This window comes from Capra hircus, chromosome 17 (genome assembly GCF_001704415.2).
Source record: "Capra hircus breed San Clemente chromosome 17, ASM170441v1, whole genome shotgun sequence".
Taxonomy (NCBI): Eukaryota; Metazoa; Chordata; class Mammalia; order Artiodactyla; family Bovidae; genus Capra; species Capra hircus.
In genome coordinates, this window is record NC_030824.1 from 10,834,042 (window position 1) to 10,851,222 (window position 17,181).

At 46.9% G+C, this 17,181-nt stretch overlaps 1 protein-coding gene across 4 annotated transcripts in view; it reads right to left on the minus strand.

Moving 5' to 3' along the window:
- TBX5 (T-box 5) overlaps positions 404 to 17,181 on the minus strand; it is a 53,085-nt gene continuing 36,307 nt past the window's right edge. For 3 of the 4 annotated variants that reach the window (XM_018061188.1, XM_018061186.1, XM_018061189.1), the window contains 2 exons: positions 13,253 to 13,479; positions 404 to 2,162 (listed from right to left, as the gene is read on the minus strand). In XM_018061188.1, the coding sequence (XP_017916677.1) occupies positions 1,585 to 2,162; positions 13,253 to 13,479 (805 nt within the window). In that variant the 3' untranslated portion in view covers positions 404 to 1,584. The remainder of the gene's footprint in view (positions 2,163 to 13,252; positions 13,480 to 17,181) is intronic. The other variant, XM_018061187.1, reaches the window with a different exon arrangement.

The window sequence follows — 17,181 nt, forward strand, 5'->3', positions numbered from 1 at the left end:
ATTAGGCATTAACTGGCACACAAATATACGAAACGAGTACTTAATTCTCATCCCACCCCGCCCTTAGCAACATAAAAAGACATAATCGCAGAAAGACACTGACATGACAAACGGACTCACACACTCTTACGTACTTGAACATACGCAGTCTCACATATTACCCTGTTCTCTTTATTAGGGTCAGTTTAAAACAAAAACAATAACTTTTTTTAATCATGAAAGCAAAGCACATTTGAAAGGGAAGAAAAAATGCAAACTTGGTTTTGAGTATCAATAAAATTAAAAGCTTTTGGCCAGCTCCCATGCTGGATTCCATTTCAGGTTATTACTTAATTAGAACTCCTATTTATAAATAAATAGTACCAGTAAAATATTACATCTGAAGAACCCTGCAATAATGTTTTACTTACACACTTTTTTTTTAATACCATTTTCTGCTTTCAATAACCACAGTTTACGGTCTGCATTTGGTGCTGGTATGATGTCTTTGGAGAATGCTCCTCAGTGAATAAGTCTGGCTTCTTCTCTAGGGATGGTGGTGTTGCTTTTGCATCCAGTTTGGGTCATCGGTGGCGTTGATGGAGGTTTGGAAGCTGGGGGCTGGCTTTGTTTTTTTTTTTTTTTTTTTTTTTGGTTATCAGGACGAATATTTATTTTGGCTTTTTCACAACGCTTGTCAGCACAGAGCTTGCGCCTTGCTTATCACAGTTCTGCCCGCATGTAAACTGGGGCTTTTTAAGTTTTTCAAAGCGAGATTTCCGGTTGGGAAGGTATAGGCCACGTTTCAGCGGGCGGGAAAGACGCGGAGCAGGGGAGACCGGAGGGCAGAGTGAGATAGGCCGCCAGATGGAGTCCGGCGTTATCCTGACCCCACTGGTGGGCAGGAGGCAAACCTGGACTCTGTGAGCATGGAGAAGGGAGGCCAAGATCAGAGAGAAGCTGGGACGCAGGGAAGCTCGGCAGAAACATCCCTGGCAGAGGTAGGTAATTTCTTAGTCAGGAGGGAGGGTGGCCAATTTAGGTTTGGGGGGTTGGAGGAGTATTTGAGGGGAACCCCACAAGTACATATCTTGCAACATACTTGCCTCAGACCTCCCCCAGAATAAGGGACTGGGTCCCATTAAGAAAATTGAAAGAAAAAAATATATTATTATTTATTATATAACAACGTCAACATTAACACCAAGACAGGGAAGGACTCCAACTACGCATGAGGATCAAACACTCCAGGAGGCAGGACTTTCTGCAGAACAAAAGAAGAAATCAGGGAGGGTGTCCTGGAGGTGGTGTGACTGTGGCCGGTCGAGGAGGGCAGTGGTCGTGGAGGGGGGCGGGGACTCATCTCTTCTTGTCGTTTTTTAGTTTTGAGACAAAACAAAGTCACATTTTTTGAAGTGTGGTTTCAAGCGACTGATTACATCAGTGTCAGGGTGGGGGAGTGGGGGCAGGGGCAGTTCTCAAGTGCAGACGTGAACGCGGGGTGAAATGAGACATCTTGTCCGTGGGGTTCTCCCTGTGGCTGTCTCTCTCTCCCTCTCTCTCTCCCCTCCCTCTGGAAATGGCAGCAGAGGAGCAGGCCTGGCCTTAGCTATTGTCATTCCACTCTGGAACCATGCCGACTCCATGCACAGCGGAGTGGTACTGATGCGGGGACAGGGTCCTTGATACACCGTGAGAGTACAGAAACTCCGACGCCTGAAGGCTGCCCGGGGACTGGAGGCCAGTCTGAGGCCCACACTGCCTGACCACAGGCTGGTGGGCCACGGAGGTCTGGTGCTGGAACATTCCTTCTCCGAGCTGCGGGGAGCCGTGGTTGGCCATGCCGGCCAGCCGGGGGACCAGGGGCCCCGAGGTGAAGTGGGCGGAGAAGTGCTGATAGGGTAGCCTGTCCATGGGCTGCACGGTGGTGACCGTGCAGCTGCTGTACGAGGACATACTGGGCCAGGCGTTGCAGCTAATGTCCTCCAGGCTGGGCACAGGCTCACTGGGGGGCGCGGAGCTGGCGTACATGCAGGCCTGCCGCTGGGCTGACTCTGTCCGGTAGGAGGCACCCAGGCCCTGCTGCTGGGGGTAGCCGGAGCGGTAGAAGGGGTCCTCCTCACTAGGTGATGTCTCCATGTAGGGCTTCTTATAGGGATGGTCTGTGCTGGAACATTCTTCATCTGCGGGAAGATAGGACGACAGACACCCATGAGGCCAGGGACCAGCCACCCCACAGCTCAAGGCTGAGACAGCCATTTGGCCCAAGGATGGAAGGATTAAGTCTGGAAGATGGTTAGCTCCAACCTCCGTTCTGATCATTAAGGGGGTGGCCTGTCACAGCTAAGACTTTGGGCTACGGAGCCCTGAGCAAACAGTTTGACCTTTCCGAGCCCAGTTTCTTTTTTAAAAAATAAATTTCAGTGTATTCCCTCAGTAGAACATTAATGCAATTGTTATAGAAGATGCTTCGTGTAGTTTCTAGTAAGCTGGGGAGATTGAGCTCAGCTTCTTCACCTATAAAATGGAAAGAGTCGTAACGGCACTAGAACGGGAAGCTCTAATGAAATAGGAAAATATAGCTTAAGTACTTAGCCCAGAGCTTGGTACAAGGAAACGCTCAATAAATGACAATTATTATTATTCTCTTCCTTCCTTCCCAGCATGTAAATTTCAGGAAGCCAACATATGGTCTGGAGTATCCATCACTATCTTCCCAGAACCTGGGGTGTACAGCTAATAACAACAATAACAACAGCATCAACCATAACAATAAAAACACTACAGTGCTTACTGTCTGTCACTGTTTGGAGTACTCTTCACAAGGTCACCCATTTAATCTCAACAACCCCGTGAGGTGGGTTCTCTTAGTATCCTCATCTTACAGATGAGAGAAAGGAGACACACGGAGTTTGAGAAACCTGCCTGTTGCACCGTGGTGACCTGCATAGGAAGTCCAAAAAGGAGGGGATACATGTGTGTGTGTGGCCGATTCATTTTGCTGTACAGTAGATACTAGCACGGCATTGTGAAGTGACTATAAGGAGAAGGGGACGCCAGAAGATGAGATGGCTGGATGGCATCACCGACTCAATGGACGTGAATCTGAGCAAACTCTGGGAGATAGCAGGGGACAGGAGGGCCTGGTGTGCTCAATCCACGGAGTCACAAAGAGTCAGACATGACTGAGTGAACGACAACAACAATATAAAAAAAACGTGCCCACGGTCCTCTATGGCTGATAAACAGTGGAGCTGGGATTAGAATCCTAGGAATCTGATGATAAAATCCCTGCTCTTCAATCCATGCTAGACATTAAGACATACAGCAAATACTTCTGCAATGGATGGAACAGTGAGTGGACAGACGGATACATGGATGGAAACTGAAATGAATCCCCAGATCCCTTCCTGACATCTCATGTGAACAAGGACCCAGTTAGGATCAGTGGAGTTGGTAACTGACACGGTAATTGGTACAGTACAATGACTGGGTCACCGTTTCCTCACCGAGCAAGTCACTTCCCTCCTGTGGGCGCTAATTAATCCCTAAGAGAGAGCAATGGAGAGAGAGTTCTGTCTCTAAAAGAGGGTCTTCCTTAACCACTTTGGGATCACTGACCCCCTTGGGTTCTAACAAAAGTGCTGGGCTCTCTCCTAGGAAAAAAACACTGAAACACGACATTTTGAGAACTGTAGGTATAGACAAAAGTGATGCACACAACTTCAAGGGGCTCAAAGACCCCCTAAGATGCAGACCTCAGTTAAAACACCTAGACATGCATGAGCCTGACTCTGGCCCTTTTACTTAATATCGGCGGGACACTACCAAGGTATTTGCCATCTCTGGGACTCCTTTTTGACATCTTTGAATCAGAGTCAGCAATACTTACCTCGCTGGGCATCTCAGGCATAATACTGAGCATGGAAATCTCCTGTATCCATCACCCAGGGCAGCTCGTGTTGCCAGGGTAACACCACCTGTGTCCTGGCAGACCCCATCCGTAATAACACACATCCAGGTGTTTCCTTCAGGGGAAGCAGTCCTAGGGAGTTTCTACCGAGGCATAAACCTCACACGGATTCATTCCTTGGCTGGGATTTTACTCCCCAAGCTGGAGATTGTTCTTTCCTCACTTCCGATCTCTCTCTAATGAACAACGCTAAGAAATATGCTGATAATAATTGAGAACTAGACATAGAAAACAGAGTATTTTCCCAGCTGTGCTGTCAAATGGTGATATGGTCTGGGTAAACTACTCTATCTTTCATGCCTAAACTTTATAATAAAAGAACATACTTGCATCTTTTAAAAAAATTTTTAAAATTCTATATAAAAAAAGGAAATATGCCATGTTTGGGGTGTGAAGAAAAATGAAACCCTGGGACACTCCCACACCTGTGACCACAATGATGGTTGATGGCAGGACACAGGACTAAATAAGGAAGGAAACAAGAGCTAGAATTTATTGAACACCTACCAAGTGACCTAACTCCAATCTCCCCGTCATTCCTCGAGGTGGCTGTTCTCATTCTCGGCTCTTAGAGGCAGAAACCAAAGCTCAGAGAAGTGACCTGCTCAAGGCCATGCAGCTGGCAAGGAGTGGAGGCTGGAATCAAAGACGTGACCAATTCACTTTGCTGACCGCACCTTGCCTCCAGCTCTCTGGATTTCTATCCAATGCCACTCACTCAGCCTCCCAAGAAATACTGACTGAGCCCTCACCAAGCCCCTACCAGGCGCTGGTCAACTGCTGTGGTCCTGTTCAGAGGACATCCTTGGCCCTCTCCATCCTCCCCCGTCCAGGGGCAAGGGAACGAGGACAGGACCTGCAAGAGCAGGAGGCTGACACTGTGATGCGCAGGTAGTCCTTGGGGGTGAAGCTTCAAGTCAGTCTTTTCCCCGCAGTAAGCCCTACAGCTTAGCACTGGACCATAAGCCAACAGCCCATGCCAAGTAGGGTAGCTTGGATGTGGGTTCCACCCAACACCTCCACTCTCATCATTCTCCAGGTGATACCCGCAGGTACATCCAAAATCTCCCCGAAACATATATCTTCACATCCAGGTTGCACCCATCTAATAGCAAGCACTTATTTTCAGCTAAGCTCTTTCTGGGACACATCTGGGACCCATAGGATACTCAAACACTGGTCCCCAAAAATCGAAAAATGCAATCATCATTCTTCCAGGTGTTCTAGCTACATGATGCCAACCATCCAGATGCTTGAAGACATCCAGATGAGCAAGGGTCCATATTTTTCACTTTTCAACCTAGCATTTTGGGGGCATCTTAAGGACACTGCTACACATCACTTATATTTTTTATCCTGGCCACCTCCTCCTTCAATTTCTTCCCTCCACTCTTCCTTCCCTCCACTCCTCAGATCCATAAATCTGAATGTTTCCATTGTTGCTGGAATCATAACCTTTGGGTTTTCCATTTAACCAGGGCGTTCCCCTTTTCAATAATAGAAAGTACAGCTGCAGGGTACCCTTGGCAAGAGAAAAAAAAAAGGGGGGGCAAACTAACCAGTCCCAAGTTTCTGATCCCCTTCCAGATTGGTTACAAGTTAAAAAAGGAAGGATAATATGAAAAAGGCCAGAGCCACATTTTGGAAAATCGTAAAATTACACATTCCAAGGCTTAATACTCCAAAGATCTGATGCAGAGTCCTAAGAAAAACTCGATGCTGGGTTATTGACGGAAACAGGACTTCAGCATTCTCCAGTTTCTCTTGATCCTCATCATACTGTAATGAAATTCCAAAGCCAGGATCAGAACTTCACGCTGGTCATGATAAATGCCTGGGATGTAATCTCTGTGTTTATTTTCGTGATGGTGTGGTTTCTATCTTTTTATTGGGAGCCTGATAACTGATCAACAGCAAACACATCTGTCCCAGCCGAGCCCTGCTTATCTTCCACAGTTGGGGGAATGGGCTGCAGTCAAAGGTCAAGTCCTCGATGAGATGAGTCCACGGCTTGCTTTCAGAAAGCTGTATACGGGTGGTCAATTACACTTCAAACGTCCAAAACCCAGCTGAGTCCCTTGGATAACAGTAAAGCTCTTCCTGATTCTGACCACAGATCACCACGCCACACCGTGAAAAACCCTAGTGCCTGGCATGTTTCCGGATGTTGTTGATTCTGGATAAAATGGCCTTAATGATGAATCCAGGATACAGATTTTAGGGCACTGAGTTATGTCTCTTGACTCACTGGATATATAACCTTGGGCAAACTTCTGGACCATTCCAATCTCAGTTCTTGTTTGTATTATACATGGGGTGCTACTGTGCTAAGTCACTTCAGTCACGTCCAACTCTTTGAGACTTCATGGACTGTAGCCCACCAGGCTCCTCTGTCCATGGGATTTTCCAGGCAAGAATACTGGAGTGGGGTGCCATTCCCTTCTCCAGGGGATCTTCCCAACCCAGGGATCAAATCTGAGTCTCCTGTGGCTCCTGTATCAAAGGCAGATTCTTTACCACTGAGCAGTCGGGGAAACCCATTATACATGCGGATGATAGATAAATTTCATGTAGGAATTGAGATAATAATAGTGCAGTCTAGTTTCTGTCTTCCTTGTATTTAAACTAAATATTCCAATCTTATCTGTCCAAGTAATACAATTCTACTCTCTTTCCCCTCTTGGAAGACTGGATAGGTGGCTCTGTGAAGGTGGTCCAACAATGGAAGGTACTTGGGTGAACTCCAGAGCTACGAAACTCACAGAGCTAATTTCAAATCTCTGATCCCATTGAGCAAAGATTGTTACCACTGCCAAATGGGTCACTTCCCTTGCTGATGGAGTTCATTCAGATGAAAGACTGTGGGGGAGTCTTCACAGATAAAGACACTGGAGGCAGACAGATAAAATGCCACTCCTTAGCTGAGTGACCTTCGCCAAGTCAGAAGTAGAACTCTAATTCAGGCCTTATGACTCTGAAGAGTGCTCTTTCTGATAGATGGCCCCAGCCTTTCAGCCTTCAGGAAACCCACTGTGTTCAGAGACTATGAAAAGGTGGTAACCTTGATTCTTTGGATAGATGAATGGATGGATGGATGGATAGATGGATGGACAGATAGATAGATGGAAGGACAGATGGATGAACAGATGGATGAGTGGGTGGATGGATGGATGGACAGATGAATGGATAGCTGGATGGACAGATAGATGGAAGGACAGATGGATGAATGGATGGGTAGGTGGATGATTAGATGTATGGATGGACAGACAGATGGTTGGATGGACAGATGGATTGGTGTGTATATGTTTGTCCCCATGTTGTTAGCTCTTAACCTTAAAGTAAAAAGAACTTGGATGGTACTGTGGGAAGATTGGGAATCAAAAAACTCCAGTTCAAATCTCAGATAGCCACTATCCAAAGCCATGGGATGTACTGACTTGCTTGCTATCGGTCTCCCCCAGTGAGAATACAAGCTTCCTGGGAATAGAGACCTTTGCCACCTCTCTCCCCTTATCTTCAGCATACAGCACAGCGCCCGGTACAAAGTAAGTGTGCCACTAATATTTATTTGATGACTGCAGCCTGGATCGGTCACTCATCAGCCACATAACCTTGGGAATCTATCCCAAGCTCTTATTCCTCTATTTGCCTCCTATTTGCCACGGGGGTAGAAGGCATCTCCTGTGACTCAAAGACTACAGGGAAACTCCAGTGAAGGAAAGAGTGTGGGGTTGCTCTAAAAACCAAGGAGGCTGAGGAAATGCAAAGCCCTTCATGGTACCCAGTTCCGCTCCCCTTTCCCTCTCAGTATCCAGTGCGGTAACTGGCTTGGCTAAAACCTTTATTTGGGTCACCTCTGGTTTCCAGTGGTTGGGGAGGGCTGTCAGGGTGGGAAGGAGAGAGAAAGACAGACAAGTGGTCTCCCAGGCCCGGGTGAACTGGATGTGATTGAGTGGCGTTGATAAAACACTTTCCCAGCTTTTTTAGCTCCTCCCATCAGGAGAGATAGTTTGGAGACAGCTGGGTCCAAACACAAGGGGCCCCCGGCTGGCCTGGTCCTTTGACATTTCACTGGGGCTGCCTTCTGGGCCGGTTGGAAAGGAGACAGACAATGAGGGGAAGTCAGATAGTGGGGCAGGCAGGGGCCAGGGTGGGAGAGAAGCCACCCATGGAGTTATCACTTAACGGGAGTCCCAAACTGGAAGGAAACCTCGGCTGATTCCTTATCGCTTTACAATGGAGGCTGATGATGAATTGCTTTTTGTCGTCTCCGAGGCAGGCAGGCAGGACAGATGGAGCTTGGCTGGAATGTTCTCTGTCCCTAGGAGCTGTCTTTTCTGGGTGGAGGGAGGCAAGAGGGGCAGAGGTTTCTGCAAAGGTAAAATGAACCCTGCACCCCAAGTGCACAGACCTCAGAATGAATCAGGGGGTGGAGCTGCTTACTCACTGGGTGACTCTGTGCCAGCTACTCCATCTCTCTGAGCCTCAGGGTCCACATCTGTCAAAGAGGGGGCAATCCTTCACCTTGTTATCTGCAACCCGTCGCAACGTCCTGACTCCTCTGACATCTCCAGCTCTTCTCCACACTCCTTGGTCTGAGCCATCACCATCTCACACACTTTGGAGCCTATGAACCATCCCTGGCATCAATTCAATCACAGCAAAGGGACTGCCTCCAAACAAAACCAGAATCACATCCTTCATGGATTCAAAGCCCTGCAAAGGCCACCCGTCGGTGTTAAGATAAAATCCGAACCCTTCAAAGTGGCTCACAAGGGCTGGCGTTGTGCTGGTCCCTGCCGTCCTCAGCAGCCTTCTCTCCCATCACTCTTCCTTGCTCTGTGTTCAAACCATGCTGGCCTTGTGTCCACTCCCCCAGTGAGAGGGGGCTCCCCATTTTCCAAGGGTCTTCTCTATGCCTGGACAACCACTTGGCTCCCCAATCTCATAGCTGACAACAACTCTGCAGAGACCTCAACTGAAATTCTTCCCCGACACCCCCACTCTAGTCCAATAATCCACTTTGCTGTTTTTTAAAATAACTTTTTAAAAACATTTATTTATTTGGCTGTGTCCGATCTTAGTTACAGCATGATGCCCAGACTCAGCTGCCCCATGGCATACAGGATCTCAATTTCCCAACCAGGGATCAAACTCACGTCCCCTGCATTGGAAATGTGGATTCAACCACTGGGCCACCAGGGAAGTCCCCCACTTTGCTTTCTGTTAGCACTTTGTGCGTCTCCTTCATAGCATTCGATCGCCACTGCCATCAAACAAGTCAATAACAAGCCATAGTGATGTCTGCGCTGCTTGCAACGGTGTGCGTTTCCCAAAGTCAGGGCGGCTGTGAGCTCACCTTCAGTAGAAGACTTATTGGTAGCAGGTTCTCAAGCACATCACCGGGATTATCTCATTTAATCTCATGACAACCCTGCAGCGTAAGCGCTGTTGTCTCCCCCCATTCTGCAGAAAAGCTGGCTGAGGCTCAGAAAGCCAAAGCAAGTACCATCATGCTGCTGGGAAGGATCAGCCACTGGGAGAGACCGCAATGGACCAGCCACCGACTCCAGCTTTCCTGGGGGCCACCTCAAGCCGATTCCAAGTTCATGCAAGGATCCCAGCAAAGCACTATGTGCAGGACAACCACTCCTATTACCCAAAGAGGTTCACAGCCTTGCATTCAAAGCCTTCCTCCTGTATCCTCCAAGAGTGCATTTCCAAGGATGCTGCTATCAATATCGAACCTAAAACAGCACCCTGGTTCTTTGTAACTAGGTCTGGCATCAATTTAATCGAAAGAACTCTTTAATTCAAACCTGTGAGCTCTTCATCAGCAAATAGAACCCAGTCTCAAGAGCAGATCTCTAGTGGGACGATGAAATTCGGAGACTGCAGCTCACAAGCAAAGGTAATGGAGGCAGATAGGGTGATGGTTCACAGTCCAGGCAGAGTCTGCAAGCCAGGCGTGGGTTCAAACTCTACCTTCAAGAACCATCAGTTTGGACCTCCCTGGTGGTGCAGAGGTTGAGAGTCCGCCTGCCAATGCAGGGGTCACAGGTTTGATCCCTGGTCTGGGAAGATTCCACATGCTGCAGGGCAACTGAGCCCGTGTGCCACAACTACTGAGCCTGTGCGCTAGAGCCCAGGAGCCACGGCTACAGAGGCCGCATGCTGCATATACGGAAACCCGCGCTCGTTAGAGCCTGTGCTCCCCAGCCAGAGAAGCCACTGCAAAGAGAAGCCCAAGCACCACAGCTAGAGAGCAGCCCACACGCAGCAACGAAGACTCGGTGCAGCCAAAATATGTAAGTAAATAAAAATAAATGAAGTATTTTTAAAAGCAGCTTAAAAAAAAAAAGAACATCAGTGAAGTAAGTCAGAAAGAGTAACACTAATACAGTATATTAACGCATATATATGGAATTTAGAAAGATGGTAACAATGACCCTATATGCTAGACAGCAAAAGAGACACAGATATAAAGAACAGACTTTTGGACTCTGTGGAAGAAGGCAAGGGTGGGATGATTTGAGAGAATAGCATTGAAACATGTATATTACCATATGTGAAATAGATCACCAGTCCAAGCTCGACGCATGAAACAGGGCACTCAAAGCCAGGGCAGTGGGACAACCTGAGGGATTGGGGAGGGAGGTGGGAGTGGCGTTCAGGATGGGGGACACATGAACACCCATGGCTGATTCATGTCAATGCATGGCAAAAACCGCTACAATAGTGTAAAGTAATTAGCTTCCAATTATAATACATTAATTAATTAGAAGAAAAAGAAAAATAACCATCAGCTCACAATTTTCCCTCAGGTTCCCTATTTGTAAAATTGGTTTATATAACAGTGCCTACTTAATAATGTTCCTGAAAAGGTTAGCCTGGAACCTCGGCAGGGCTCCCTGAAATATAATATGAAACAGCATTTCTGCACCAGCATCCATGCGCTACAGGACATTCTTAACCCCTGCTTGTGCCTGAAAGAGGCACATTGCAGGCATCTGGGCTCCAGCCCATCCAGCAGCGGGCGTGCTGGGAGTCAGGCCAGGGGGCCTGATGGGCTGACGCTGCTCAAGCCTTCCAGATCCAAGGAGTTTGGATGGGCTTCAGGTAAGTCTGGAAAGCCTGGTCTCACCGGGTCAGCTCCCCAGCCCCATGTTTGGACCCATGACAGCTCTTCCCTCTTTAAAAACGTGACTTTGGTAAATGTCAAATAGCCAAACCGTGTTCCTTTTCTCAGGTCAAAAAAGAAGGTCCAGGCGCCACTAGACTTTAAAAGGCGTCGTGTTGGCTGATGGGGCTTTGAGATCCAACAGGGAGCGCTCTGATGACGGGGCCACAGACTGTCTGGAGCAAAACAGAGCTGGTTTATTAAGTCAACCTAGCGCTTATTTCATAGCCTCTTCACACCCAGCCGAGGAGACAGGTCCAATTGTGGGCTCCAATCTACAGAGGTTTGTTGTGAGATTTAGAGGCACTGACTAAGCAACTTTCCCGTAATCATGAACATGTGAAAATGGCAAAGGTCAGATTTATCTCACTAGTCTGACTCTGAAAATCACAGGCATAAGCAGGAGGTTGCACAGTCCCCTCCCCTTATGTCTGTCTTCCTGAACCTTCACCTAAATGAGCAGCCGTCTCTTTACTTCCTCCTGGGATTCACTTCGCTGCCACCCATGGGGTGCTCATCAAGCACCAGTTGCTCTCAGGAACTCAGCACCATTTACAAAGTGAGAAAATCATGCCCAGAGAGGCTAGGACACCTGCCTGAGGTCATCCAGGAAGTTGGTGGCAGAGGTGAGACTCAAATCTGTTTCCCTGGCCCCACTGCCCACCTCCACACCTTCGATTCTGCCTTGGAAAATGTGCCACCAGAAATTTCCTGCCTTAACTTCCCCTCTGGACTCAGATAGCTTAGGAAGAAGTCATCCATTTCTCATTAGGCAAAGGAAATGATGAGATGTCTCAGACAACAGCCTAGGAGACTTAAAGAGGGGATGCACAGGAGACAAAATCCACCATGATTTTCTTTTCTCCCTCACTTCCTTTTTTTTTCTTTTTTTTTTTTGTTATTGATCTGGAAAAGAAAGAAGAGCTCAGAATCCACTTGGGTAAAACCTTGCCCAAGGACTAAGTGAAAGTGAAGTCGCTCAGTCGTGTCTGACTCTTTGCGACCCCGTGGACTACAGCCCACCAGGCTCTTCCGTCCATGGGATTCTCCAGGCAAGAATACTGGAGTGGGTTGCCATTTCCTTTTCCAAGGACTAAAGAGCACATCAAATTCCAAGGAGGTTCCCTGGAGTGTAGGCTGTAGGCTTATAATACAACCAAGACTCTGAAAGCATACTCCCTGACTACCCCTGATAACATAAACTTGGCTTTATCCTTTTAGGGTAATATTTCCTTTTCAGCAGCTAAAAAGAATGAGGCTGTTCTAGGGTCATGAAAAGACATCTACAATGTATGCTACTGTACAGCACAGGGAACTCTACTCAATATTATGTAACAACCTAATTAGGAAAAGAATTTGCAAAAGAATCAAAACATGCATATGTATGACTGATTCACTCTACTGTGCACCTTAAAGTCATTAACTGTGAAAGTGAAAATCGCTCAGTTGGGTCCAACTCTTTGTGACCCCATGGACTATAGAGTCCATGGAACTCTTCAGGCCAGAATACTGGAGTGGGTAGCCTTTCCCTTCTCCAGGGCATCTTTCCAAATGAGGAACTGAACCCAGATTCTTTACCAGCTGAGTCACCAGGGAAGCCCAAGAATACTGGAGTGGGTAGCCTATCCCTTTTCCAGCAGATCTTCCCGACCCAGGAATTGAACCCTGGTCTCCTGCATTGCAGGTGGATTCTTCACCAGCTGAGCTACCAGGGAAGCCCTTTCATTAACTATATTCCTATATAAAATAAAAAGTTTAAAATATACAATATATTCTAAAATTTTAAGAAATACAAGTTGCAAAACAGGTACAGTATGATATCAACAATTAAAAGTAAAAGCAAAACCCTGTATTTGTGTGCATGTGCAAATGCAAATAAATAAATGCATCTGAACATTTCAAATAAGCTTTCCCCAAGGAAGGGGCTAGAACTTGGCAGAGATGTGTCAAAGGAATCCTTTGCTGTACCAGAATGGTTTGACTCTCGTACATTCTCTCAGTCTCTCGGTGCACTGCTTACATTTAAAAAATAAATATACATGTAGTCAGGTGTATTTCCTTTTTTCAAGGGAAAGAAGAAGAAAAGAAAGTGGCCAGGTGGGCAGTGCAGTCGCACTCACCTTTCCTCTTGGTGCAATGGTAAATCTGGCTGTGCTCCTGGGGCAGCGGGTACGGGTTGGGTGGGGGCAGGAGGTCCTGGGAAGGGCCAGACACGCCATTCTCACACTGGTACTGGGACCCCAAGTTGGATGAGGCGGACAGAGCTCGAGGCTCACTGCTGAAAGGACTGTGGTTGGAGGCCACTTTCTGTCTCACTGTGCTCCTGGGAACCACAGGATATTCTTTACTGAAAGAGAGAAGATACAAAATAACATCGATCAGTGGCATGATAGAGATCTTTTCATTGTCTGAACCACAGGGTCAAATAATCCACTGGGAAAAAGAAAACCACAGAATAAGAAACAAAGGGGTCTTTGATGAATGGAGAGATAACGTTATACTCAAGTGCATCCTATGCCATGGACATATACATTTAGTCACCATCTTTTCATGTCTTATACATTAGGCAAGTAGGTTCATGAACAGTTCTATACATATACCAAAAGGTAAATAAGCACCCCCAGCTCAGAATTCCTCCTTTTTAGGAACATGCCAGTTGAAATATTCATGCTATTCTAGATGTCTTTGAATTCCCTAATTCAAATGCTAAAGAGCTGAGCTAAGTCACTAAGACTTAACTTCTTGGTCTCCATCTTTCCCTAACATTAATCAAGAATGGCAGCTGACCATCTAGGGTAGTCACAGAAGAATCTAGGTCACCCCAATCTGAAGAGTTTGCTGCCTGTGCCTTAGAATTTCCTTTTGAGTTGCTGTACTTGTTGCCTCTGACAATACTTAACTTCTCTGTCCCTTGGTTTCCCACCTGTAAAAAAGGGATAATAAACAAAATCTAGGTTCAAAGGATTGTTGACAGAAGAAATGAGTTAATGCCTGTGAAAGCCTTACAGTGGTGTTTGTCACAACAAATGACAGCCATCAGCAGGACTGTCACAGTTTTGGAGACACAGTGGGGGGGGGGAGGGGGGCAGGAAGAGGAAAAGAAAGAGGTCAGAGGAGATGGAGAACAGAGCCTGGGATCTAAGGAGAGGCAGGTCCAGAGTCAGGTCTCATCCCCACCATGGGACCACAGCCTTTCTAAACCTCAGCTTACGATGCCATATGGATGACAGCCTTTCTAAACCTCAGCTTACGATGCCATATGGATGACAGCCTTTCTAACCCTCAGCTTATGATGCCATATGGATAACCTCTACCAGGGCGCTCAAAATCTGGTCCATCATACTCTCTTTTTTACTATTCTTATGTATGTATTTATTGGCTGTGCCGGGTCTCCGTTGCTGCCTGGGCTTCCTCTAGTTGCGGCGAGCGGGGCTACTCTTTGGTTGCGGTGCGTGGGCTTCTCATCACAGTGGCTTCTCTGGCTGCAGAGGACGGGCTCGAGGTGCACAGGCCTCAGTAGCTGCGGTGCACGGGCTTAGCTGCTCCATGGCATGTGGGATCCTCCCAGGCCAGGGATCAAACCCATGTCTCCTGCATTGGCGGGTGGATTCTTCACCACTGGACCACCAGGGAAATTCCTGGTCCCTCACACTTTTATGATAGGTCCCCCACATTCCCTTCCCTTTAGCTTTCAGGTGTTCCTATTTTTGTCTCCAAAAAGCTCGGGCAGTTCAACAGAAACCTGTCCTGGAAAGGAGGAAAGTGGAGCTGAGTATCACCAAGAGCCCCAAAGGAAACCAAGTGAGTGAAGGAGGGACTGAGTGAGAATTTGCAGAGAAGCTCAAAGGTAAAAGGAAGAACTGACAGAAATATCCAGGGTGTTAAAGAAGAGAACAGTCCAACCCATAGCATTCTCACATCCACTAAGGGAAGAAGGCTGCCAGTGTTTGGGATCAGAAAGGATATCTTGCACAGGACAGTAACCAGTACAGCGTGGATATGGTGATCAGCCCATCTTTTCTGGAAGGCAATATGATATCACCCCCCCCCTTTTTTTTTTTTTTTTGGGCCACACCACGCAACTTGCAGGATCTTAGTTCCCAGACCAGGAATTCAGCCCAGGGCCATGGGAGTGAAATCATTGAGTCCTAACCACCTGGTCACCAGGGAATTCCTGATAGCATTCATTTTTAAAATTTTTAATAAAGTGGACCAAGCCATCCCATTACTATGGATTTTCCTGAGAAGGTAAGTATGAGGATTTTTCTCCACTGCATCGTCTATGAAAGTGAAAGTATTCACTTGCTTGGTCACGTCCGACTCTTTGCGACCCCATGGACTGTAGCCCGTCCAGGCTCCTCTGTCCATTGTATTCTCCAGGCAAGAAGACTGAAGTGGGTTGCCATTTCCTTCTCCAGAACCAAGGGAAGACACTGGAAACAGTCTAAATGTCCTCATTAATGGTTGAGTCAACTTTGACAGAGCTAGATGATGGAATATTCATGCAACCTTTGAAAATAATGAGAAGCCTGTTTATGAATAGATTCATAAATCTGTATAAGGTAAATGAAGTTAAAGAGGTAGGATTTAACATGACTGAAATTATGAAATAGATCCCAGTGGGTCCCTCCAGAAGCTGGGGTTATGGAAGAACTTTTAGATCAACTTATTACTTTTTTGCAGGCTTTCCTCGTGGCTCAAAGTGGTGAAGAACTCACCTGCCCATGCAGGAGACTCGGGTTCCATCCCTGGGTTGGGAAGATACCCTGGAGAAGGAAATGGCAACCCATTCCAGTATTCTTGCCTAGGAAATCCCATGGACAGAGAAGCCTGGTGGGCTACAGTCCATAGGGTTGCAAAAGAGTTGGACACGACTGAGCTACTAAACAACATTACTTTTTGCACATCTGCCTTGTTTGACTCTTTTTACAGTGAGCATTTATGAGGTTTCTGGAGAAAGAAATGGCAACCCACTCCAGTATTGTTGCCTGGAGAATCCCGTGGACGAGGAGCCTGGCAGGCTACAGTCCATGGGGTCAAAAGAGTCAGACATGACTTAGTAACTAAACCACCACCACCATTTATGAAGTTTAGATGACTATTTCCATGTTGAAAATAATAATTATTACTAATTGTTAATAGAATAGAATATAAACTATTAACATGATTTTAATTACGACAGAGCAGAAGGACTAGTCTAGGAGGGATACATGGAAAATAAAGGAAGTGCCTGCAGTCTCCTGGACGACAGCATGTGACCCTCCAGGTTCTCCATTCATCCTCCCCATGTCCCCTACCCTCCACCCCACCTTGGGCAACAAAAGGCAATGGAAACAGAGGTAAAACTCACAGGGCAAGATCTTCCTTGGTTGGAAAGCAAAATGAAAATGAAGGAGAAGCTATTCAAAGCTTCCCCCACATTTCTCCCAAGAGAGGTCCCTGGGAGTGAGGAGGACAGAAGAGGATTTGAATCTGATCTCGTCATCTGGGGATCCAGAAAAGCTGCTACTTCTGGGGAAATGTCCCTTCTAATTTTTTTTAACATTAAAAAAAAAAATGCTTCCTTGTCTTTTTTTTTTTTTTCGGCCCTGCAGCATGTGGGATCTTAGTCCCCGACCAGGGATCGAAGTTTAGCCCCCTGCAGTGGGAGCTCGGGATCCTAACCACTGGACCACCAGGAAAGTCCTGAAACGTCCATTTTTCACGCAATACCTTCCATTGGGTCCTCCACCCCACTGAGCCTGTAGCACCCCTAGTCTAATATCCTTGCTAACTCAGTGAGCGAGGATAAAGGAGGTCACCTAGCTAAGCCTCACCTGCAAAATGGGGAAATAAAGAGATGATCTGGAGAAACCACAGCAGCCAGCCCTGAGTCCCCCAGACACCCTTCCCTGATCACCCCTCACTGGACTCTGATTTTTATTTGAGTATCTAAGAATCAGGGTATAGTGGAAAGAAAACAGATATTAGATTCAGGCAAAAGTGCATTCTGTATCAGACCTACCATCTTAACAGTTGTGTGATCTTAGACAAGATACTCGATCTCTCT